At 37.9% G+C, this 23404-nt stretch overlaps 3 protein-coding genes across 10 annotated transcripts in view; 2 read left to right on the plus strand and 1 right to left on the minus strand.

The window, feature by feature from the left end:
* LOC119076446 overlaps positions 1-9267 on the plus strand; it is a 148904-nt gene extending 139637 nt beyond the window's left edge. For 4 of the 8 annotated variants that reach the window (XM_037183207.1, XM_037183208.1, XM_037183212.1 and 1 more), the window contains 7 exons: positions 1317-1591; positions 1796-2040; positions 5330-5553; positions 5615-5930; positions 5993-6100; positions 6181-6285; positions 6436-9267. In XM_037183207.1, coding sequence (XP_037039102.1) covers positions 1317-1591; positions 1796-2040; positions 5330-5553; positions 5615-5930; positions 5993-6100; positions 6181-6285; positions 6436-7043 — 1881 coding nt within the window. In that variant the 3' untranslated portion in view covers positions 7044-9267. The remainder of the gene's footprint in view (positions 1-1316; positions 1592-1795; positions 2041-5329; positions 5554-5614; positions 5931-5992; positions 6101-6180; positions 6286-6435) is intronic. The other 4 variants (XM_037183213.1, XM_037183214.1, XM_037183210.1 and 1 more) reach the window with 3 other exon arrangements.
* Positions 9268-12272: 3005 nt separating this feature from the next.
* On the plus strand, positions 12273-22685 carry LOC119076451 (gamma-glutamylcyclotransferase-like). Its single transcript, XM_037183218.1, has 4 exons — positions 12273-12427; positions 21582-21753; positions 22006-22139; positions 22203-22685. Exons 2-4 carry the CDS (start codon positions 21628-21630, stop codon positions 22489-22491), a joined length of 549 nt encoding a protein of 182 aa, XP_037039113.1. The 5' UTR covers positions 12273-12427; positions 21582-21627; the 3' UTR covers positions 22492-22685.
* Positions 12478-14764, minus strand: LOC119076450 (glucose dehydrogenase [FAD, quinone]-like). Its single transcript, XM_037183217.1, has 5 exons — positions 14458-14764; positions 14035-14377; positions 13631-13950; positions 12767-13573; positions 12478-12702 (listed from the first exon to the last, which is right to left on the minus strand). Exons 1-5 carry the CDS (start codon positions 14600-14602, stop codon positions 12587-12589), a joined length of 1731 nt encoding a protein of 576 aa, XP_037039112.1. The 5' UTR covers positions 14603-14764; the 3' UTR covers positions 12478-12586.
* Positions 22686-23404: the final 719 nt, after the last annotated feature.

A 23404-nucleotide genomic window follows, 5' to 3' on the forward strand; every position in this document is an offset into this window, starting at 1 on the left:
TAGTTTCTGTCAATGAACAAAGATGTGACGTGGGCCAACCAGGACTGGACTGGCTTTGAAAAAACCTACATTCAAATCATTTGTAGCCCCAAAATTTATAATTTTCATAAAAAATGTAGAAGGCATTTCCAGAATCGCCCGAATTCACAGAATGGCTAGTCCGGGCCCCGTAGTTGTCCTTCGAGACTAGCCCGCCTTGTCTGTAATTGTGGCGTTCAGCTGAAAACACACGAGCAATATTACGTTGCTGATATTGACAATTATGCTGCGGGTTTCCATTGTTTAGCGTTTGCTGCAAATCAGATTACAGTTCAGCATAATTGTCGATCTTAACTACTCAATATTGATTGTGTGTTTTCGACGTAGACAGTATTTCGTGACTGTTGGAAATGCTGGAATGATTGGGTTCAAGACCCTTGATGAAAGCAATAATAATTCAAAGAAGAGCGTCCAAATGAGTGGTCCCTGTAGAACTGTCTTTCAAGCAGTTACTCTTGTCTTATTATGTCGACAAAAACCACAGAAGGCACTCCATTTTACCACGATCACTCCGATGGTGTAATTAACCCACATTCAATGCCAGTCCTTGTTTTTATGTCAGCTTGCTTGTCGTTCGTCTTCTTGTTTGTGCGTTTTGTTTGTCTGCACAATCTTCCATACAGGACAAAGATCATTTGGCATAATTGTACCCCGAAAATGTAAAGACAAAATTTCAAGTGATAAGATGCTGCCACTGTAAGTGTACGGATGAAATGTTCTCCTCTTTCGAAGGGCCAAGTATTTCGGTTGACTTCCAGTCAATTTATTGGTAAGTTCGCTTAAGTATAATACCACACCTTGTTGCAGCAGTATCACCGTTAGTCTCGGGCTGAGTTGAGTTGAGGTGGCTTGTATGTTCATTTCATTTCTTTAACCACGAAGAATCATTTAGCAAAAAATAAATTTTTCATCTCAAAGACGTCGGTGAATTTTGTAAATAGAACCCAACGCTTTTTGACCATAATTTCTTGATGGCAATGAGACCAGACAATTTATGCAAGTTATTCAATATCGGTCAAATCTTTCCCCTCCTCGTAAAACTGTACTTCCTTGCCTAACTACAATCATTAAATTACCTCGAAACTTACAAGTTATCGAATAACATTTCGACTTTCGACTTGTGCTAGAGATTTTTGATCGACGAAAAATAGATTGCAAAAATTCGTCCGGTCTAGACATACCCGCTCTCAAATAGACATTGCGCGATGATTATGATTTGATTCCTATTCCACTCCTACCATACGATGTACCAACTAATTTCTGAATTTATTTTCTAGGATATCGTTTGCGTTGTGTTCCTTGAAGCCGACAACACACCATTCAGTCCAGCTTGTATAAAAAGCCATTTTTTACACACTTTTATATTGGTAAGGCCTCTACCTTCGGCGAACGATGTAAAATTGACTTTTGACATGCAACAGGTTCGTGTATCAGCTAGAATTAAGCGTAAACCGACGCGCTACGAGGTATCGGTGGTGACTAGAGATGAAGTCGGTGCTTACAAGCCTTATTTATGGGAACAGTCTGTTTTTGAAAAGGGACCCATGTTTAGGTACATTTAATCGACAAAATTATTCTCTCTCACCAAAACAACCAAATCACTTTTTGCACAAATTCATAATTCCTTCCTGTTTCGGTTGTCTCCTTCCTTGCGAAACAACAACAAAATTCGCTCAAATTTCCGCATATTTTTCTCTTTTTCTCTCTCGCATTCCAATTCGCTGATGTGCCGTCATGTGATAAACCGATAAAACAGGGAGTGGGTCTTAACGAAAGTGGTAAACGGAGAACGAGCTAGCTACTCGGCACCAAAGTTTGCCCGCATGCAAGAACGAACTCGATCGCAGATGCTGGAAGACATCGTGGCAAATCTGGCTAATCATGCGGAAACTGGACAAATCCCTAAACCATACCGAAGGGGTTCATGGAGACCCATCGGTGAGGATCCATGCATGTTACGAGTGACAGTTAGTTGCTGTATGCGACTATATGTGCCGCATAGTATGTACTTGAAAACACTCTCTATTGCTTTTCTACAATGTGTCTTTGAATTGGGGTTAAGTCGGGGCACTTTTTTTTAGTGTGATGCCTGTTTTACAGAATTCCTGTAAGGTATCCGGATCTCTCATGACTGTCACCGAATTCGTTGCTAATTGCGTTTCACAAAATAATGTGCCTAACGCAAAACAGATGGCGGTTCTATGCCTTATTGTTTTTAATGAAAAGAAGAGATGGCGTTTGTATCGAACATTCGTGCCACTGCACATCTGATTCGGTTATATTTGTCATAACCTACTCATTATCTACCTTTGGTATAATACAGAAGAAGCCCAGTGCCATCTATGATGTAATAGGAGCGAAACTTTTAAGAATCGAATACCAGTTCTCCAAACAATGTTTTTGCCTGTAAGCCGTCCCACAGCCCTACACTCAACATAACTTGACTTGTAGCGATTCAATCAGATTTGTATTGTTTACAAATCTGACAGAGGCATGAGGTAATTTGGCACACGGTGTTAAAACAACTCATTTTTAAACTACGTAAAAGGTGAACTCGCACACGATTTTTCGGTACCCAAATTTTGTAAAAGGAGTCATTAAGTCGATGACATGGCTAAAAAGCATGCAATAAACTTGCGTGTACGAGTTTACCTTTGACTTAGTTTAAAAGTGCGTTCTTTTGGCACCGTGTGCCAGATTTCCCAATACGGTTTTGAAAGTTCGCACCAGTAACTCAATTTCCTATTGGTAGGCAATAAAGTGTCACTTAGTGTAAATGACCAATAAACTATTGTTGCTAAAGTTGCTGTAGCCCAATGCAAAAGCTGAACGATTACTTGTTGTTAAAAGTAGCTTAAAAGCAACAATTATTTTCTCTCCATTTAAATGACCGGCTCAAAATTTTCTAAATTTAAACCCCATTGATCCCATTCCAAAGACACAAACAATTCAACTGACATTTTTTCTTTGCTTTTTTTTACTTTTTGTCTATGGTAATTGGTAATAGAAATTTATATCAATGACTTCATCCGTTTGTCCTTTAATAAAAGCATTTTTGATATTCAATGATAAATTCAATGGTTAACAGTTTGTAAGTAAATTCATTTCTGAATGAAAATTTGCCAAAAATGAAAAATTAATTAATTGGTCAAATGCGCAGTGTAACATGAGAATAAAAACTGAATCGGAAATGTTGCAACAGTTCGACTTAAACAGCAATTATCATAACATACTTGATTGGTCCCACCATTTGGTTGGGTGAGATCCCTTGACCGATGGATTTTTGAATTATAAAATTCCAATATTGTCCATCTCCAGACTTGACTTCATGAATTTCACTTCAATTAAAACACACAAAAATTTAAAATTTAAAGTGGTAACAGGCGTTACCACATTGAAATTAATTGCGGCGTGCCAACTTTCGGCACGCTGGACTTTACTTTGATAGTCGAGGAATGCCTCCGAATAAATTTCTAAAAATCCAAAACTGAATTCTAGATTTTTAGAAATTTATTTGAATGTGAATGTGTTCAACAATTTCGAACTATCATCATAGTGAACTCAGAATTGTAGACATTTCAAGTGATTTTCTATCATAAGACCCTGATTTTCAGTCAATAGAATTATTAGGTCATTAGTAAATGTATCTACTGGACGATGCTGTTAGAGTTTCTCCAAATAAAGTTAAAAAATGATGACAGATGTCGTTCTTGGGTGACAGTCTCGTTTGGTCTTTGTTAGCATTTGTGTTTCTTGATAGGTGTGCTTCTAACCCAAAAATGTCCACTTACAAATTAGGTAACAATCTTTTGGGGGAGATGTTCATTTTATTTATTAAAGTGTTCAACATCAAGCCCTGATTTACCTTAGTTGTCATTCTCCATATCAACTGACTTGCCTGCCTTTTTCCTTATTAGTGGATCAGATTGAAATTTTTCCAGAACCAAACTAACCTTTAAACACCTAAAACATCTAACCTTATTCTTTTGGATTCCGTTGGAAAATTACAAAAGAAACTTAAGCCCTTGAAATTTCTTGAAAAGCAATGACGATACGTTTTTTTGGCGTAGCATACCATCACACTAAGTGTATTCCAGTCAGAAATTATCACCGCCGAACTCGCCTCGTTGATGTACTGCAGAAAACTACCGGGATAACGGACATCGGTCTATTGTGACGGGAATGCAGCAACTACTTCAAAAATAACACAATTTCATTAGACATTATCCTTGATAGACGGCAAGCATATCAGCAGTTCTACCATTGGATCTATTACTTCATTTGGATTTAATATTTTCAAGCGATTGATTTCAAATCTTTTACTTCATTTTTTTCAAACATTCTCTTTACTATAGAACCACATCAGTCCGATTGCTTGTCACTTATTCCTGAAGTAGTTACAGAAAGTCACAGAAATCAACGCAGTCTTGACAGAGGCCAGTATACTGACTCTTCATATTTTTTTCACTCTGGAATGCTAAGACTAGACTTAATCTGTAAATCTCGGGTCTCAAATCGTAGACATGAAAATAATTCCTTGGCTGAAGTTGGTTAGGTGTTCTACCTCACTCTTGCAACATAATCCGATTGAATTTACCAGCAAAATAAATTTCTGTGAAGAATATGCAAAAAGTTTGGCGAATTCGTTTACGGCTTGTCCTTTACAAACGTGGAAATCGCCTATAGCTTTATGTTTCAAACAATATTTTCATGACATTGTGCAAATGACTGGTTAGCTATAGCAGTGTTCGTTAAGTACTTTTGTGAAATTTATTAGTTTTCAGCTGAAAATTCTTTTTTACTTGCTCTCTTATTTCTATTTATAACTATTGCTTCATGCTTGCTTATAAAATGCGAAAGATTCTTAGACAAAATTTATCGTATACATAATTGCACTGGCGACCAATGCAATTTAAAAATTGGTCCTCACTTCATTTTCCTTCATTTTTTTTTGTTGTTTTGTTTTGCGTAATTAATGAAAGAAAAAAATTCATCTAAACAAAAAGCCGCATTTGTAATCGTGTGTATGTCCAGAAACACATTCATGTTAGCAGTGCCAGTTGTCTTTGTATTTGAATGAGCTAAATTTTAAAGTAAAATTAAGATGAAATGCTACCAACCGTAGACCTTGTTCGGAATTTTAAGTAATTTTATCAGAGTCAGTTGGGTAAGTGGTGATGAACTGCAAGACGCTCGAGAAAAACTGATTTTCTGACGAAACACAAAGAAACATTTGCCTTGAAAGTCTGGAAGAATTTTTCGTTTTAAATCAATACATTCCGCAAATTAGGACACATGAGGCCTTCCTCTCCGTTGTTGGATTCGGTTCGAGATCAATTTGAGGACTACGATCAACTAGCCAAGGACTTTACTCGCGTATTTCTAAACATGGAACCATCGTGTCTTCAAAATGCACAACTTTTTGATGTCGTTTTTATGGTCGGCCAATCGAAACAGAAAGCTAGATTTATCGGTGTCCGTGCCATATTAGGCGTAAGATCTCGCGTGTTTCAGGTGAATATTGAGATGAATTTCTAACCGCATCAATCCACTCAACCCATCGATTCCGTTAAAGGAAATGCTTTATGGCATACAAACTGGTTTTGGATCTCCGCAAGTTCCTGTTGCCGAACTGTTAGCCCGACCAGCACCGACACTCATGTCGCCACAGAGCGGTGGCACTCAACGTTTGAAAAGTTCAAATTTTTTACAAGTACCCGATATCGAATCGCCACGACCGAAAAGTGTTCCTTCGTCGCCAATGGTAAAACGAGCGTTTTCCCGTCTTGGTACCATCACCGCTGGATGGGGACGATCGATACGTAGCCGACAAAATTCGACGTTACAGGCTGACGATAAGAAGAAATGGGCATCGTCGCAGGACTGTTCTAGTAAGACTGAAATCGAGTTGGAAATGTAAATTTAACTTTGTTCTCTTTCCTGGCTAATTTAGATAAAGAAGGCAAGGATCGAGATAAGGAAAAACAACAGTCCGGTCAATTAGCTGTACCTAGACTGTCAGTGTGCGCCGATGCACAAAAAGTTGACCGAGCGAAATTAGGTGAATTTTAATGAGACTGACCAGTGGTGACTGACATTGTTGTTAATGTTCCACATATTCCTTACTCTCTATGCGTTTAGCTCAAACCGAATTTAGTATAATCGAATTTGATCCGGATACGTTTCGCGTTCTATTGGACTATTTGCATACCGGAAGCTGTCCTCTGACCTGTGTTTCAATTCCAGGTAAGGGAAAGGAAGAGGGTGCGACTATTGTTCGTTCAGTTTTTTGAGCAAATTTTCGATCAGTTTGATTTTGAAGAAATTGTACAGCGAACAAGCTCTTCAGCTAAAAAATTTTTATTTTCTAATACCAAAATCAAATCCGATCGCCAGGTCTAATCTGTGCCGCTGAACATTACGATCTCCCCGAATTGTTGCAAGCCTGCTTCCATCACGCTAAACAATTTTTACGCATCGATGTCGTCTGCTCGATGCTAATATCATTGGAAAATTACTACTGGCGCTACACATCCGCCTCGGAGCTCGTAAACATGATACTCGCGTTCACGGAAAGTAAAGCGCCCGCCCTGTTTCAGCTGCAAGACTTTCTAAATCTCAGCGAAAGCATGGTCCAGATGATTATGTGCCGCAATTTGGAGATACCCGAAATTCGGAAATTCGAAGCAATGTTGGCGTGGGGCCGAAACAAGGTCAAACAGAAATTGTCGGCCAAAGTGGACGCACGGTTGGAATTCCGTTGCATTATGGATCGATTGACGCGCGACCTAAAATTGCATCGAATCACACCGAACGAACTGATCAAAATTGTGCTGCCATCGAAGGCGATCAAAAACGAACGAATTTTGGAGACGCTTATGTATCAGGCAAATAGTGGCATCTTTCGCATTCAGGACAGTTATCTGCAGGCGTGCCAACAGCGACTGTCCAAACAGGATTCGAGGTGCAGCGAATGGGGCGAAAGTTTTGATTACGGACTATAAGGGTAAACCGTTAATTTTTTTTGATTTTAAAGAAAAAAATAAATAAATTTAAAGTTAAGGTGAGAGGGTGTATCGGTAGTGGGAGGGAATATTTTTTACCGAAATGTCGATAGTGAAATTAAACAACAAAATGTTAGAGAGTAAAAGTGATTGTTAAGAAATAGAAATTGCGGGGGGTGTGAAGGAAGAACAGGGAAGACGATGTAGACAAGAGGGGAATGAAACCACACAATAAGAATTATTTGAATAAAAAGATGAATCAACTGTTAGATAGATAATGTTTATAAATGTTTCATATTATACTTGTAAAAGCGAGAATTTAAAAGAGAATTTTAATGAAAAAAAATGTTTCTACAAAAATGGAAAAGAAAATTAATAAAATAAAAAACAAATCTTCAAAGTGGCTGTTAACAATCTCACATAAACAAAATTATAGTGCATTTTAGACGGTGTTTTATCATTTTTTAAGTAAAACAACAACTCGTTTGATGATAAACATTATTACGGAGGTACGCAATTTTAAAAAACTTTGTAGCAAAATCGACGATGTTTTAACGAACAATTTTAATAATTTTTTTTTCATCGTTTAACTCTTCGCGTTTTTAATTTTTTTTTTAAATTAAATTCAAGAAAAAGACCTGGAACGTTTAAGAAAAAATTTGTCAATTTCTCAAACAAATCAATTCACACACCAAAATACTGTTCATGTATGAACCAAGGTAGTTATAGTGGGGAGGTAATGCCAAATTCCATTCAGACGTCGCACATATGTAAATGACACCTTTCGAATTTTCGTGCTGATACGTACCGGATTCGATTGTATGTCACTACCTTCCCACTATATCTACCTTGGTATGACCGATGTACTGATGATTAATCTTTCTACATATAGACGTCACAATTAAGCGTAACTGGACCGATTAAAAGACCGAACTTTAAACAGGACTTCGAAATCGGGACTATCTTTGCCCAATAGCGACAGAGTCCCATCTCATTTAAGCTATCTGTTGTGTTTTTGCTTGTGAGCCAACGGCCTGTTATACTGGTTTCAGTTGGTTGTTATCTGGGGCGTAAGGGCGCACTGCTCTTTCGATTGAGCTACGTGGCCATTTCACTTAAATTCACGTGTAATAGTAGTAAATGTAAAGCGAGTCGCTTCTTTTGAGTGACGATAAAATCGGGACAATCGAAAGAACTAAGTAAGATGCTTGCGGTGTGTCACGGTTAATCATTGTTTCTGTTATTTTCGTGGTTGAAACTATTTTTTGGTGTTGGATCATACAGTATTGCCTACGTTTAGAAGAACACATCAGTTAGTCATTGTCGTTATAACACTGGAGCTTCAATGATCTACTTCAATTGTATAATTGTAATTGTAATCGATCAATGACTCCACAGGATGTAGCGCCCAAACTAATAATTCGTAAGACATTTGTCCACTGTTTCGATCTGAGAGTGTCTATCGTTGTTGAGCACTAATATGCAGTTCTGCCAAGTTCTGCCGTACAACGCATAAAAACCATATATGTGATGAGTGATATATCTCACCTGCATATGTGATAAAAGCTTAGTGCAAAATAGAGACAAGATTTTGAGGGAGACAACATTTGAAATTCTCTCACAAAATCCTCCAACTCTTTTGGACGAAGTTTTTTATGCGTTGTGGGACAGAGCTCTAAGAACACTATCCCATTTGATCTACGAATAATTCTAGCGAATCGTATTTAAAAATGGCATTTCAGTTTATTACTTATTCGTGTGACAGTGTAAGCTACCACACAAAGCTAAACAACGTTCGTTAGTTACAGCTCAGTTCACATACGTTATGTGCAAAGCTTAGCGATGCAATTTTAAATGGTTGAGAAAATTGGTGAATTTGTTCTTTAAAAATGCACGGGCGTACAATTATCTGTCAAAAAAAAACGATGATTTTTAAATATAAAGTAAAGGTTAAAAAAAATGAAAACTTTAAAAGAAAATCTATAATTCCTGTGTGCTGTTTCAAAACAAAAAAAAGATAAATAAAAATGTGAAGCAAATAATTAATAATGAACAAACAAGAATGTAACTAAAATACCAAACAAAGAAAGGAATAAAAATATTTTAAACAAAGAAAATTATCTGATGAAAATACATGTTGTGTTGAAAGAAAAACTTAAAAAAAATTATTTATTTGTTGCTGATGTTGTAAAGAAAGTCAAATAAACCAAAAAAAAAATATAATTAAAAAACCAAAAATTAAATAAAAAATATTGATGTTGACATAAAATTGCAGAGAAAACAATGTTATTAATCCCCTTGTAAAGGAAATATGTTTATTTTAAGTTTCAATTAAAGATTTTCTTGATTGAATTTCGTTGGTTTTTCTTCCAAGACCTTTCGTAACAACGGTACAAGAACGAAGAAAAAAGGGATGTTCTAAAGAACTCGTTCAGTAGCTAAAAATTCGTTACCCAAAGTGAAAATTTTGACATATTCTATATGAAAGAAGTGTCAAAATCCTCACCAGTAAAACTTAACGAAGAGTTTCTGAACGAGCTCAAAAGGTAGTTGAAAATGTCAATCGTCACGGAGAAGCCAACATAATATCACTTTGAAATTTGACGAAAGAAATTATTTAAGTTGCGGTTATGTTAGCTTCTATGGATGACTGTTGGTGACAAAAAAACCATTTCTCAACTTATTGCATAATGATTATTTATAACATCGAGTGCAAAGTAATCCCCATCGTTTCATACATAGAGTATAACTCTATGGTTTCATATATTTTAGTCTGAAGGTGACAGCCGAATATCTCACTTATTAATTCGCTGATTAATTCTCGCTCCTGCCAGAACATATCTCAATGTTAAATTGTGGCGAATTTGTTTACTTAGAACTCACTCAAACTTACATGTCTATTATGAGCAGTTTTGTGCGCAACGGACAACCATAACCATTATTGAACGCGGTCATCGATTTGAATCTCAGTGGTTAGATCATTCAATTTTGGATCAAATATTTTTGCGATTCCAGTTTCGCTTTGGCAAAGTCGTATTTTCTACTGTAAGACCCATGACTTACATCCAAGTGAATTAAAAAACAACTGACTTTGAGACCTAGTTTGTTTGCTCGAGAGTGTATTAGAGGATGCCAACATTACAAAAATGATCTCATCTAACAGGTTCCGCTATCTGCTGATTTAGTAGTGCGTACACTAATGTGCGGTGAAGTTCACTGTGAAAGTCTTGACAAGTCTTCCCATATAATCCACGCCATTAGTCGTATAAATTTATACGTCAGAGAGAGCTTTTCTCTCCTTTGTTACGATCTGTCAGTTTTTCTATTTTTCCCCCTTAAAGCTATGGTCAAGACGCGCAGTTTAAGCCCAATATATGAGGTTAGTAGCCTAAAATTTGTGGGTGTCTATAAAAGTGATATTTTTCGGTGGTCATTAATAGCCAGATTTTTTTTTTTTTGAAATTGGTGGTTGTTGCCCCACATAAAATGTTGCTTTGGCTCAAAACCGTTTCAAAGAATGGTTACAAAAATTTTCGAGATAACCTCGACGAGTCAAAATTCGAGGATGACACTTATCACCACTGGGAAACTGATTTCACCTACTTCACTCACCAAACTGACCTGATCGAGCCAAAATTATTTTTCTCGTGAAGTATGCTGTAGCTTTCGAATGACGCCGATCTTCAGTTTTCATATGAAAAAATGTAATTTTGGCAACGTTTGGGTGATTTCACCTTACTTCGAAGCAGAATGAAGCAAAAATCTTCTAAAAATTTAATTTCGTGTAATTTGGTGCAATTGCGGAATTATAGCGTTCGTTTCTACAGGCAAACAAGTTTACAGAAATCATTTGAGATTTATTGAGAATATCTTGGAAAATCGAATACAATCAAACACTTTTTGGTCGCGGGGAGGCGTTATGCCAATGACCTCATATTGGTGGCAAACTACGCGTCTTGTCAATAGCTTTCAGCAAAAAAAAAGTTTAGTGAAATCGTTTCAGATTTCGTGAAATAAACTAGAATTTTCAAAAATTTGCTAGAAACAAGCATAAATTTTTATGGTGTTATCTCCCTGAGATTTTCGGCCACCAACCTAATATGTAGCTTAAAGACGTGTCTGGACAACAGCTTTCAAGGAAAAAAAGCTGTTACTGAAATCGGTTTTCATTTGGTGAAAATATTTCGAAAAGTCTCAAATTAGCTGGAATTACCCATACCCATATACGGGTAGACTTGTCAAGATTTTCACAGTGAACTTCACCGGAAGTTCTGTAAGCACTCCAAATGTCAATTTTTTCCTGAGCAGAACCGCAGAACCACATCGAAACTTTCTGTTTCGAAGGGACAGTTTTGACATTGACATTTTTGACGTTGTCATTTTTGACATTTGAAAAATTTCGTCATAACATCAGATGAAAACGTGTATACTGTAACAAAGCTTGACTCTAAACAATCTATTTCGAATAATATTACAGTAACTTCACTGTAATAGTAATATTTACGATTACGATAAGACTGAATTCACAGTCATCCGTTCTTATTCCGTTTTGCCTTCGTGTACATGATAGGCATGGGCGATAATGATAATGATTATCGATAATCGATAATTATCGACTTTTTTTATCGAAAATTATCAACAAAATATCGATAATCGATAATTATTGATATTTTGATAATTATCAAGATATCGAAAATCCGATATTTATCGATATATTCCGATATATCGGTATATTATCATGAATTTCCAGATAAATATCAAAATATCGATATTTTGATAATTATCGAATTTCGATATTTTGATAATTATCGATAATTATTAAATTATCGATAACGATATGATTAATCAATTATCGATAATTTCTTTCGATTGATATTATCGATAATTTTGAACGTCTCCCATCCCTAGTACATGACATTTGGCATTCCATACACTGTTTGAAATGACAACTGTCACGTAAACGGGCAAAACGGAATGAAAATGGATGACTGTGAGGCAACAATACTGTAATATTATTCCAAATTGATTGTTTAGAGACAAGTTTAGTGTACAGTACACGTATGACGAAATTTTTCAAATGTCAAAAATGTCAATGTGAAAACTGTCACTTCGAAACAAAAATTGCGATTTGGTTCGGCTCATAACTTTATGACGGCTGTGTTTTCTACATGATAATAAAAATAGCGCAGTCATATGGTATGCACTAACACTCTCTCACACACATACACTGCCGCTTGACAGCCGATCCGGCTGTTAAGTTGACTGGTTGACGGTTGTGAGTAATCAAATGGAATAGTAGTATGTAATTGTAGTGCTCGTTTGTTTGGCTTACATAAAGAAATCGAGTTGTTGTCACGTCAATATTGCAGATCTATTCCATTCAGGCAAGTAACAGCTAAAATTGTGTTGGTAATTCAATGAAAACGCCCAACTTTCGTCCCATCAAAAATTTATTCTAATCAAAGGCTTTTGCGAGGTCTCGTCTGGTTCATTTCTTTATTTATCAGGAAAACGCGAAACATTTTTCCACTCTTCGAATAACATTAAATGTCGTAGTTGGTCGGCTTATCCCTGTGATTCTGTAGGAAAATCGATAGGAATTTCTTTGCCAACATTGCGACCACTGCATTCGGATTGCCACTCGGTAGGTTGGGCATAACTGTAAAATGTAAAAGGCTGTATTGGTAAAAATTGGCAACATTGAGTGTAAAGCCCACTAATACCGGATGCATCGACGACAAATAAATTCTCAATTCCGATGACTTGAAAGTCACGATTCACAACCGACGTTGCATCGTCGGACGCCCCCATTCTGCACGTACCAACCGGATGGAATGCGGTCAACGTTAAATGTCGCACATAGCATTGCCAGTAATTGTTCGACGCAAACGTAAAGTCTTCGCAACCGGGAAACGGTTTCGGATTAATCTCAGCGCCCAACCGTTTCATGCTGGGCATTTGAATTAACTGCTCCAGTATCCGTATTCCCTTCACAATCACATCAACGTCGTCGTCATGCGATAAATACTTTGGATCGATTAGTATCACATCATCCTTCAGCGTTACCTGTCCACGGCTTTTCGGATGCAATACAATCGGTAGAATGGATACGGTTTGCTGTGATGTGAGCGGATTGAAGTATTGGTTCCACGTACTCTCTTTTATGTTCAAAATTTGCTTAAAATGCATGCCAGCATCGGCTGACGGCCCAATCGGTAGAACCATGAATCCCAAGTCCCAAACGGCTGAACTTTTTGTTGTATTCATAAAGCCTATGACTTCACAGCCATTCATTGTGAGCGGTCCTTCACCCTTATACAAGTACCGATAAATGGATTCGAACGTAAATACTTCCCACGGTCGCAGACCCAGAGTATCGTTCAATAAAATCAAATCAACGCCAGTTGTGACATGATCTTGCAAATTCATTCCGACCGGTAAATCTTTGCGGAACGCTGCCGAAGCATTTACAAGATCCTTCTGAGGTCCGATTCCGGATGATAGTAAAATCAGTGGTGTGCCTATCGTGCCTGTAAAATCCATTCAATTTTATGGAACGTAATCCCATCAATTCACTTCGAGCTTACCTGCCGATAGTATGACTGCCTTTGTTGCTAACACCTCGAACTCGAAACCATTCTTTTCATAGACCAGTCCGGTTACACGATTCCTCGACGTTCTATCGAATGTTAAATGCATCACGAATGCATGCAACACCAGGTGGTGATTCCTTGGACCGTTCTGATGGTTCTCGTGTGCCATTGTCCAACGTTTTCCGTTACGTTGCGTAAGGGTTGGGATTTGGAAATTGCCATCGTAGCCGTACTCTTTGGTGGCGTTTAGAAATGCATCGGCCAATTTCGTTTTGTGTTGTAGAATCGTTGGCTGGTGGTCCATTTCTGATTCGCTGAAATTTCAGATCGAAAAAATCATTGAAATGCGTCGTCGGTTGATTCGGACACGACAATCGAGAATCAAGTTCCCTCCATACCGAAAATAGGGCAGAATGTCCCTTTCGTAGTTGTACTCTTCCAACGATGAAAACCATCCTCGATAGTCCTCCGGATTTCCGTTATTCCAAATCATATTGTTCAGTATTTGTGACCCGCCGTAACCTTTGCCCATTGGCCATCGACTGCGGTGTTGACTTAGTCCGAAACATGAATGCGACTGCGGTGTCGTTTCGTAGCTCCAATCGAAATCGGATTTCTGAAGAATTGGCGTAAAAATGGGTACATCTAACAGTGATGTAGTGTATCCTCCGGCTTCTAAAATCAGAACATCATCGCTGGGCAGTCCTGCTGCAATGGTTTGACCGGCAGTACCCGCTCCAACTGTGTACGGCAGGGAAATGTATATCAATTAGAAACAAATTGTCACTGTGATGGTTGGTGGTTGTTAGTCATATTCTAACCGATTATGTAGTCATATTTGTACCTCGGCGCTCCGTCTGTGTACATTTGATTGAAAATGTTTACCATATGAATGTAGCCGCTGAACACAGCTACACCGAAGAAATAGAACAGTACAATCACGCATCTGGACACTAATTCGTACATATTCGAAGTGATATCTCGTGTCTGGCCTGGATGTTGCACTAAATTACGTCGATTATTTTCAAATTCAACATAATTTTTCGGTGTATCCGAACGGGAGAGTTTATCGAATTTATTATTTTGTTTCTCAAAAATGTGAGGTTATGTTGAATGTCACTTTGTGTTTACCAAAAATTTAATTTTTACGGAATGTAGGTAATGCAGATTGCAGGTACGGAATCAGGGGGAAACGGCAAGGTTATATAATTCACGCCGTAAGTGCGGTCGAAATTCAAAATGGAAAGTGCGGAGGTCTTTCTAACGTAGCGTCATTTTCATACAATGAAGCGTTGAAATGTATTTTTCGGTTCTCTTTTTCATCGAATCGTTCACTTAAAATTCAAATTTTAGGCACACTTACAGGTTAAGATACTCACGAAGGCGGATGACATCAAAGAATCATAAAATTGAGCGACATATTTCTGGTTGTGTTCTACATTTTTCTCCATTTGACCAAAAATGAGCAATCATGGCTTCATGGTAAAAAATCGATTTGAAGAATGTCTTGGCCAGAAATATGTCATTCAATTTTATGATTCTTTGTTAGACGCACTCATTACATATTTTGTAAAAAATCAACATGAAAACAAAATTGTTTTTTGTTAAGTTGAAATCGTCATATAAAGTTTCAAAAACCTTGTTGGCGCCACAGGAAAATTGTGATGCCACTGCCTTCGTGATCAACTCGCAAGTGTCTTAACCTATTCCATTACATCGTCTCATTATAACATGCAAAGTATATAAAAACTAGTCGACTCCCGTGGCGCTCCGCGCCTCATCGCCGCCTAGCAAGCTACCCCGAAAAACACCTAATCCCGTCAAACACCTAATCCCGTCAAACACCTAATCCCGTCAAACACCTAATCCCGTCAAACACCTAATCCCGTCAAACACCTAATCCCGTCAAACACCTAATCCCGTCAAACACCTAATCCCGTCAAACACCTAATCCCGTCAAACACCTAATCCCGTCAAACACCTAATCCCGTCAAACACCTAATCCCGTCAAACACCTAATCCCGTCAAACACCTAATGCCGTCAAACACCTAACCCCTTATGACGTCAAATACTTCATAGTTTCTGCATTTTCATGTTGTTTATCTCAGTTTTTAGTTGTTTTTATCTCCATTTGAAATCTCCATTTTTAAATTTTTAATCTCTGATGTTATCTTCTTTTCTGAAATTGTTATCTCAACTTTTTAATATGTTTTATCTCCATTCCATACATTTATTATTTCCATATCTAGTTATAATATCTCCAGAACCAATTTTTTACCTTTCTATGACAAACCAACAATAATACAATTTATTAAAGGGTGAATTCAGTTGCCGTCTATAATTTGGTTCTGTAAATTGAAATTTTTTATAACAAAAATTACACAGACTAATTATTAGACGTTGCGAAAAAAAAAAAAAATAACTCCTAAGTTACCGACACCGTTCCGGCGCCCGGCTCGCATTGCGGCACTCCGCTTCGCTCCGGGGCAATGGGCCGGATCGCTCGGCGTGTTAAACCGCTTTTTATGTACAAAGAAAATTGGTAATCATTTCGTAAAAAGATGAATTCTGTAGGGACGAACAAAACTCCGTTACGTTACATTTCATAAAATGATGAGCTCCCTAGGAACCAACAAAACGCCTTTACGGCGAGAAGAAAGTTAGGAATTAAGTTGAGTTGAGATCTCAACTGAAGATCAGTAAATTTTGGAATTGAATTAAGATTGAGACCTAATCTCGTCAAAGATTTAATTCCGTGAAACACTCAATCGCGTCAAACACCTAATCCCGTGAAACTCCTAATCCCGTTAAACACCCAATCGCGTCAAACACCTAATCCCGTATCCCGTGAAACATCTAATCTCGTCAAACATGTAAATAATTGAAACACCTAATCCAGTCAAACACATGATCCCGTCAAACACTTAATCCTGTCAAACACATAATACCATGAAACACCTAATCCCGTGAAACACCTAATCCCGCCAAACACATAATTCCGTCAAACACATAATTGAAACAGCTAATTCCCAATTCCCGACTTTTTCATTAATGCCGCCGTCTTCTACTCTCAAAACTCTAAGACTTTGCCGAAGAAACCAATATTCCATCTCCCATAGTTCCAGAGATAATTCCAAAAACCTAATTGAAACACCCGATTCTAACTTCCCGACTTTTTTACTTTTCCGGCCTATTCTACTCCCAAAACTCTAAGACTTTGCCGAAGAAACCAATCTTCCATCTGCCACAACTCCCGAGATAAGTCTAAAATCTGATAGTGCCCAAATTTTTCCACTTTTTGCGCACACTCACCTATTCGATTCCCAAAACTCTAAGACCTTGCCGAAGAAACCAATCTTCCATCTGCCACAACTCCCGAGATAAGTCTAAAAACTGATGGTGCCCAAATTTTTCCACTTTTTGCGCACACTCACCTATTCTATTCCCAAAACTCTAAGACTTTGCCGAAGAAACCAATCTTCCATCTGCCACAACTCCCGAGATAAGTCTAAAAACTGATAGTGCCCAAATTTTTACAGTTTTTGTGCATACTCACATATTCTACTCCCAAAACTCTAAGACTTTGCCGAAGAAACCAATCTTCCATCTGCCACAACTCCCGAGATAAGTCTAAAAACTGATGGTGCCCAAATTTTTCCACTTTTTGCGCACACTCACCTATTCTATTCCCAAAACTCTAAGACTTTGCAGAAGAAACCAATCTTCCATCTGCCACAACTCCCGAGATAAGTCTAAAAACTGATAGTGCCCAAATTTTTACAGTTTTTGTGCATACTCACATATTCTACTCCCAAAACTCTAAGACTTTGCCGAAGAAACCAATCTTCCATCTGCCACAACTCCCGAGATAAGTCTAAAATCTGATAGTGCCCAAATTTTTACAGTTTTTGTGCATACTCACATATTCTACTCCCAAAACTCTAAGACTTTGCCGAAGAAACCAATCTTCCATCTGCCACAACTCCCGAGATAAGTCTAAAAACTGATGGTGCCCAAATTTTTCCACTTTTTGCGCACACTCACCTATTCTATTCCCAAAACTCTAAGACTTTGCAGAAGAAACCAATCTTCCATCTGCCACAACTCCCGAGATAAGTCTAAAAACTGATAGTGCCCAAATTTTTACAGTTTTTGTGCATACTCACATATTCTACTCCCAAAACTCTAAGACTTTGCCGAAGAAACCAATCTTCCATCTGCCACAACTCCCGAGATAAGTCTAAAATCTGATAGTGCCCAAATTTTTACAGTTTTTGTGCATACTCACATATTCTACTCCCAAAACTCTAAGACTTTGCCGAAGAAACCAATCTTCCATCTGCCACAACTCCCGAGATAAGTCTAAAAACTGATGGTGCCCAAATTTTTCCACTTTTTGCGCACACTCACCTATTCTATTCCCAAAACTCTAAGACTTTGCAGAAGAAACCAATCTTCCATCTGCCACAACTCCCGAGATAAGTCTAAAAACTGATAGTGCCCAAATTTTTACAGTTTTTGTGCATACTCACATATTCTACTCCCAAAACTCTAAGACTTTGCCGAAGAAACCAATCTTCCATCTGCCACAACTCCCGAGATAAGTCTAAAAACTGATGGTGCCCAAATTTTTCCACTTTTTGCGCACACTCACCTATTCTATTCCCAAAACTCTAAGACTTTGCCGAAGAAACCAATCTTCCATCTGCCACAACTCCCGAGATAAGTCTAAAAACTGATGGTGCCCAAATTTTTCCACTTTTTGCGCACACTCACCTATTCTATTCCCAAAACTCTAAGACTTTGCCGAAGAAACCAATCTTCCATCTGCCACAACTCCCGAGATAAGTCTAAAAACTGATAGTGCCCAAATTTTTACAGTTTTTGTGCATACTCACATATTCTACTCCCAAAACTCTAAGACTTTGCCGAAGAAACCAATCTTCCATCTGCCACAACTCCCGAGATAAGTCTAAAAACTGATGGTGCCCAAATTTTTCCACTTTTTGCGCACACTCACCTATTCTATTCCCAAAACTCTAAGACTTTGCAGAAGAAACCAATCTTCCATCTGCCACAACTCCCGAGATAAGTCTAAAAACTGATAGTGCCCAAATTTTTACAGTTTTTGTGCATACTCACATATTCTACTCCCAAAACTCTAAGACTTTGCCGAAGAAACCAATCTTCCATCTGCCACAACTCCCGAGATAAGTCTAAAAACTGATGGTGCCCAAATTTTTACAGTTTTTGTGCATACTCACATATTCTACTCCCAAAACTCTAAGACTTTGCCGAAGAAACCAATCTTCCATCTGCCACAACTCCCGAGATAAGTCTAAAATCTGATAGTGCCCAAATTTTTACAGTTTTTGTGCATACTCACATATTCTACTCCCAAAACTCTAAGACTTTGCCGAAGAAACCAATCTTCCATCTGCCACAACTCCCGAGATAAGTCTAAAAACTGATGGTGCCCAAATTTTTCCACTTTTTGCGCACACTCACCTATTCTATTCCCAAAACTCTAAGACTTTGCAGAAGAAACCAATCTTCCATCTGCCACAACTCCCGAGATAAGTCTAAAAACTGATAGTGCCCAAATTTTTACAGTTTTTGTGCATACTCACATATTCTACTCCCAAAACTCTAAGACTTTGCCGAAGAAACCAATCTTCCATCTGCCACAACTCCCGAGATAAGTCTAAAAACTGATGGTGCCCAAATTTTTCCACTTTTTGCGCACACTCACCTATTCTATTCCCAAAACTCTAAGACTTTGCCGAAGAAACCAATCTTCCATCTGCCACAACTCCCGAGATAAGTCTAAAAACTGATAGTGCCCAAATTTTTCCACTTTTTGCGCACACTCACCTATTCTATTCCCAAAACTCTAAGACTTTGCCAATAAAAAATTTGACCCAAAAAAATTTCAAATTTTCCCACAAAAAAAAATTCCACACTCATCACACAGATGTCGCACCAAATTTGCCAAATTTTTTTGGCTGGGGTTTTTATTTGCGATTTTTTCACGCTGGGAATTTGTGACCGACAAATAGATAAATAGATAAACAGATAAGCAGACATACATTGGGCGTTTATAATTGTTAATTGAAGGTAATGCAAATCCGCAGTTACACACGGATCCAAAGTTTCGAGTGAATATAATCTTTATAACGTTGGACACAAGTCAAATTCACTTTGTTAGGTTGCAACACATGCCGACACTCAATACTAAACAACGCAGTTCCAAAAACATGATCATGCCAAATGTCACGGATGCAACATAACAAATCTTATATTCACCCGAAACTTTGGATCCGTATTTCTTGCTATTCCCTGAGGGTCTGCGTTACCTTCAGTTATGCAACTAGCTCAAAATCAGTGTTACCAACACATATTAAAAATAATTGAACATTTGAACACAGGTTCTTTTAGTTTACGTTTTTGTTCTACGTGTCGTATATCTCTCTCGTCTCTACTTCATATATGGTTATATCAGAGTAAAGTTCCCATTCCACTTAACAAAAAGTACTCCGTGATATGAGAGAGCCGTGAGAGAACTAAGAATTATGCTTGATTTCCTCTTACGCCGTTTACACTCCGTTTAGCTTAACCACGCCTCTTTTTTATTGTTTCAAGAGTAAACGGAGTGCAAACGGAGCGAAAGCGGCGCACAGTGTTCAAAACCGTAATTTTCACTATCATAAATCTATTTTTCACACCAGTATGTCACTTTGCGACCCCTTTATGTACCTAATTACCCTACAGTAACAGTAGACTTTCGAAAAATCAAGAAATTTTTTTTTTCGTTTTTTGGGTTTTGGAGCCCATTTTCCCCTTGAGGGATTTGTAAATTTTCCTTGTTAAATATAAAAATCATCAGGACGTTGCAGCTTGCATTGAGACACCTCAAACATACTCCCCATGGTCTTGTCTAAGTTCCCAAACCTTCCTGCTCACCAATCGTTGCAAAACAGATCTCTTTATCCACATTTTCATCAATAACCAAAGAATTTCAAAAAAGCCTCATGAAATAAAATCGTTGTCTCTAACATTTCTACAGCAGTAAGTGAAGGCAAAAGGTGGGGGAACTTAGAAAAGACCATAAGGAGTATGTTTGAGGTGTCTCAATGCAAGCTGCAACGTCCTGATGATTTTTATATTTAACAAGGAAAATTTACAAATCCCTCAAGGGGAAAATGGGCTTCAAAACCCAAAAAACGAAAAAAAAAAATTCTTGATTTTTCGAAAGTCTTCTGTTACTGTAGGGTAATTAGGTACATAAAGGGGTCGCAAAGTGACATACTGGTGTGAAAAATAGATTTATGATAGTGAAAATTACGGTTTTGAACACTGTGCGGCGTAAGAGGAAATCAAGCATAATGTTAAGTTGATGCACATGAGGCGAGATAGAAATCAGGTGCAGATATACCTGAAGTCTGACCTGATTTTCAGAATTCAGTAAATTTAGGTCAAGTGAGTTCACATTCAAGTATTTGAAGGTCGACCTGAAATTCAAGTTCAGATCCCTGTTTCGAGTCTTACATACAACCTTGAAATCTTGGACTTTGGAACACCAGGTTCAGAGGTAACGAAGGTAACAGGCATCCGAATCTGCACGCTTCAATGGATATATTCCATAAAAATTTGTAGTGCACATGAAATTCTCTTCTACGTTTGTGGAGGCACCAAAATAGAGGTGCCACAGCCACTGTTTTCGCGATCTTCTCAGAGGTGCTATCCTGTTCTTTCCATAACCTAGAAAAAATTTACAAAAGCGACTGGCGGAAAATTTTGAACGATTCAGTCGAATTTTTCGCTACAAAATTTCGCTAGGATTATTGTTGATAATAACGGTTTAGTAGGCAAATTTTATTGATTTCATTAAGCTTATAATTTCGATAGCTCCAGGTTAACAAAGGATTTTTCTGTGTTTTATAGTTGCTAACATTGTCCATTAGCCATTTCTCATTTGGTCGTTTCAACAATGGATAGCACAACTTCATCATCAAATGAAACGTTCATGTACTTTGCCTATGGAAGCAATCTGCTCTCGAGACGAATTCATTTCCAAAATCCAACGGCCGTACGGAGAGGCACCGGAAAATTAAAGGTTTTCTATCAGTTTTATTTATGATTCAGATACTGTTTAAGAATACGTACTCAGCTGAGTAATGGTAACAGATGGAGCTGCGCTGATTCCTCACTCAACGCCATCTGTTATCATTTCTCAATCAAAAGTGAAGGTAGAAGCGAAAAATATCACGACAAATTTGGACGACACTAAATTATCTATCACGGTGAACTCTATTACATTAATGAGGAACCGACTGCAGTTGATTCATTTACTGTGTTGTATTTGCAGGACTACAGATTAGACTTCAACACGCAGTCACGAAACTGGAACGGCTGCTCAGCAACAATTGTCGAGCATGAGGGTCGCCATGTTTGGGGCGCTGTATGGGAAATCGATATGGTCAACATGGCAGACTTGGATAGGTTCGTTGTCTCTCATTTGCATAATAGTTTCCAAATGATAGCGAAGACATTTATTCACCACAGACAGGAAGGTGTCGAAAGAAATCTGTACAAGGCTCTAACAAAGGACGTAGATACACCGACGGGCGAGCAAATCACTTGTCGTGTATATCAGAAAGTAACCAATCCCGACGAGAACTACGAACTTGAGGACTTACCGATTGATCGTCAACCGAGTCGGACATATTTGAATTGCATTTGGAAGGGAGCGGAAGAAAGCCAGTTGCCAATTGAATACATCGACAAGTTGAAAAGGATTCCCCACAATAATCGGGATGCCAATAATCCGACGTTTCGGGAATTGTCCGAATAACATTCTTATGCAGACCGTGGGGATTTAAGTGCATCAGTACACCAACGAAATATTACCAACGTTTGCCAGCAATTAAGTTTCCTTTTCGTCGATGAAATTTGTTTTTAATTTTGTAAAGATAATTGCCTCATCTTAACCTGAAGTGCGCCTTACATTTGTACGTTGAATGCCAAATATATGAAGTGTAATTGCAACACTTTTGTACCTACATTCCCGACTCGTCTCATAATACGAGAGTGACTGGTTCTCTACATAAATGTGACTGTGATGCACACAAAAAAGGTTTCGTTCCGAGATAATCCATCGGATAATCGGAAGACCACAAATTTAAACACTTTTCAACCCTTGATACAAAGACTCTGTGCGGCAATTCTTGTGAATTTAAGAAATCGTAACTTGACAGTTGTCATTTCAATGGTAGTCCATACAAAACTGTCAAGTTACGAATTCTTAAATTCATAAGAATCGGCGTTCTGGCCGTAACTTGACATTCGCGTGTATAAAATCCCACCCAAAAACATAGCTAACGCCGACCCGTACGAAACACCTACTCAAAAAGCCTTTAATGTGAAACTCTTCATTTCTCTTACTTCATTTTCTTCTCTGCTGAAAAACTATTCTCCCTTTAAAATCACTTACATTATCCACTCTTTGCCTTGTTATCATACACAATTAAATTGCCGGAGGCAATATAGACAGCCCCGTACGAAGTCAAATTTCATAAATTCCTATTTAAACAGCTATATACCGCTATATTTACCTATATTTCACTGTAAATAAACATTTCACAGAGGAATATGCTATTATATAGCTCTATATGCCTGTATATAGCTCAATATAGCCCACACACATAACAAATTATTTCCATGTTAACAGAAACTCTATAAGTACCATTTTTCCCAAGATATATCAC

Source organism: Bradysia coprophila, unplaced genomic scaffold (assembly GCF_014529535.1).
Source record: "Bradysia coprophila strain Holo2 unplaced genomic scaffold, BU_Bcop_v1 contig_232, whole genome shotgun sequence".
Classification (NCBI taxonomy): Eukaryota; Metazoa; Arthropoda; class Insecta; order Diptera; family Sciaridae; genus Bradysia; species Bradysia coprophila.

Coding starts and splice junctions, on each gene's coding strand:
- LOC119076450 (XM_037183217.1), bottom strand. CDS start 14,602: ATGTACGAATTAGTGTCCAGATGCGTGATTGTACTGTTCTATTTCTTC. Junction 14,378..14,457: donor CAAATATGACTACATAATCG/GTTAGAATATGA, acceptor TGCCGTACACAG/TTGGAGCGGGTACTGCCGGT. Junction 13,951..14,034: donor GACATTCTGCCCTATTTTCG/GTATGGAGGGAA, acceptor CTGAAATTTCAG/CGAATCAGAAATGGACCACC.
- LOC119076451 (XM_037183218.1), top strand. CDS start 21,628: ATGGATAGCACAACTTCATCATCAAATGAAACGTTCATGTACTTTGCC. Junction 21,754..22,005: donor GAGGCACCGGAAAATTAAAG/GTTTTCTATCAG, acceptor TTGTATTTGCAG/GACTACAGATTAGACTTCAA. Junction 22,140..22,202: donor AACATGGCAGACTTGGATAG/GTTCGTTGTCTC, acceptor TATTCACCACAG/ACAGGAAGGTGTCGAAAGAA.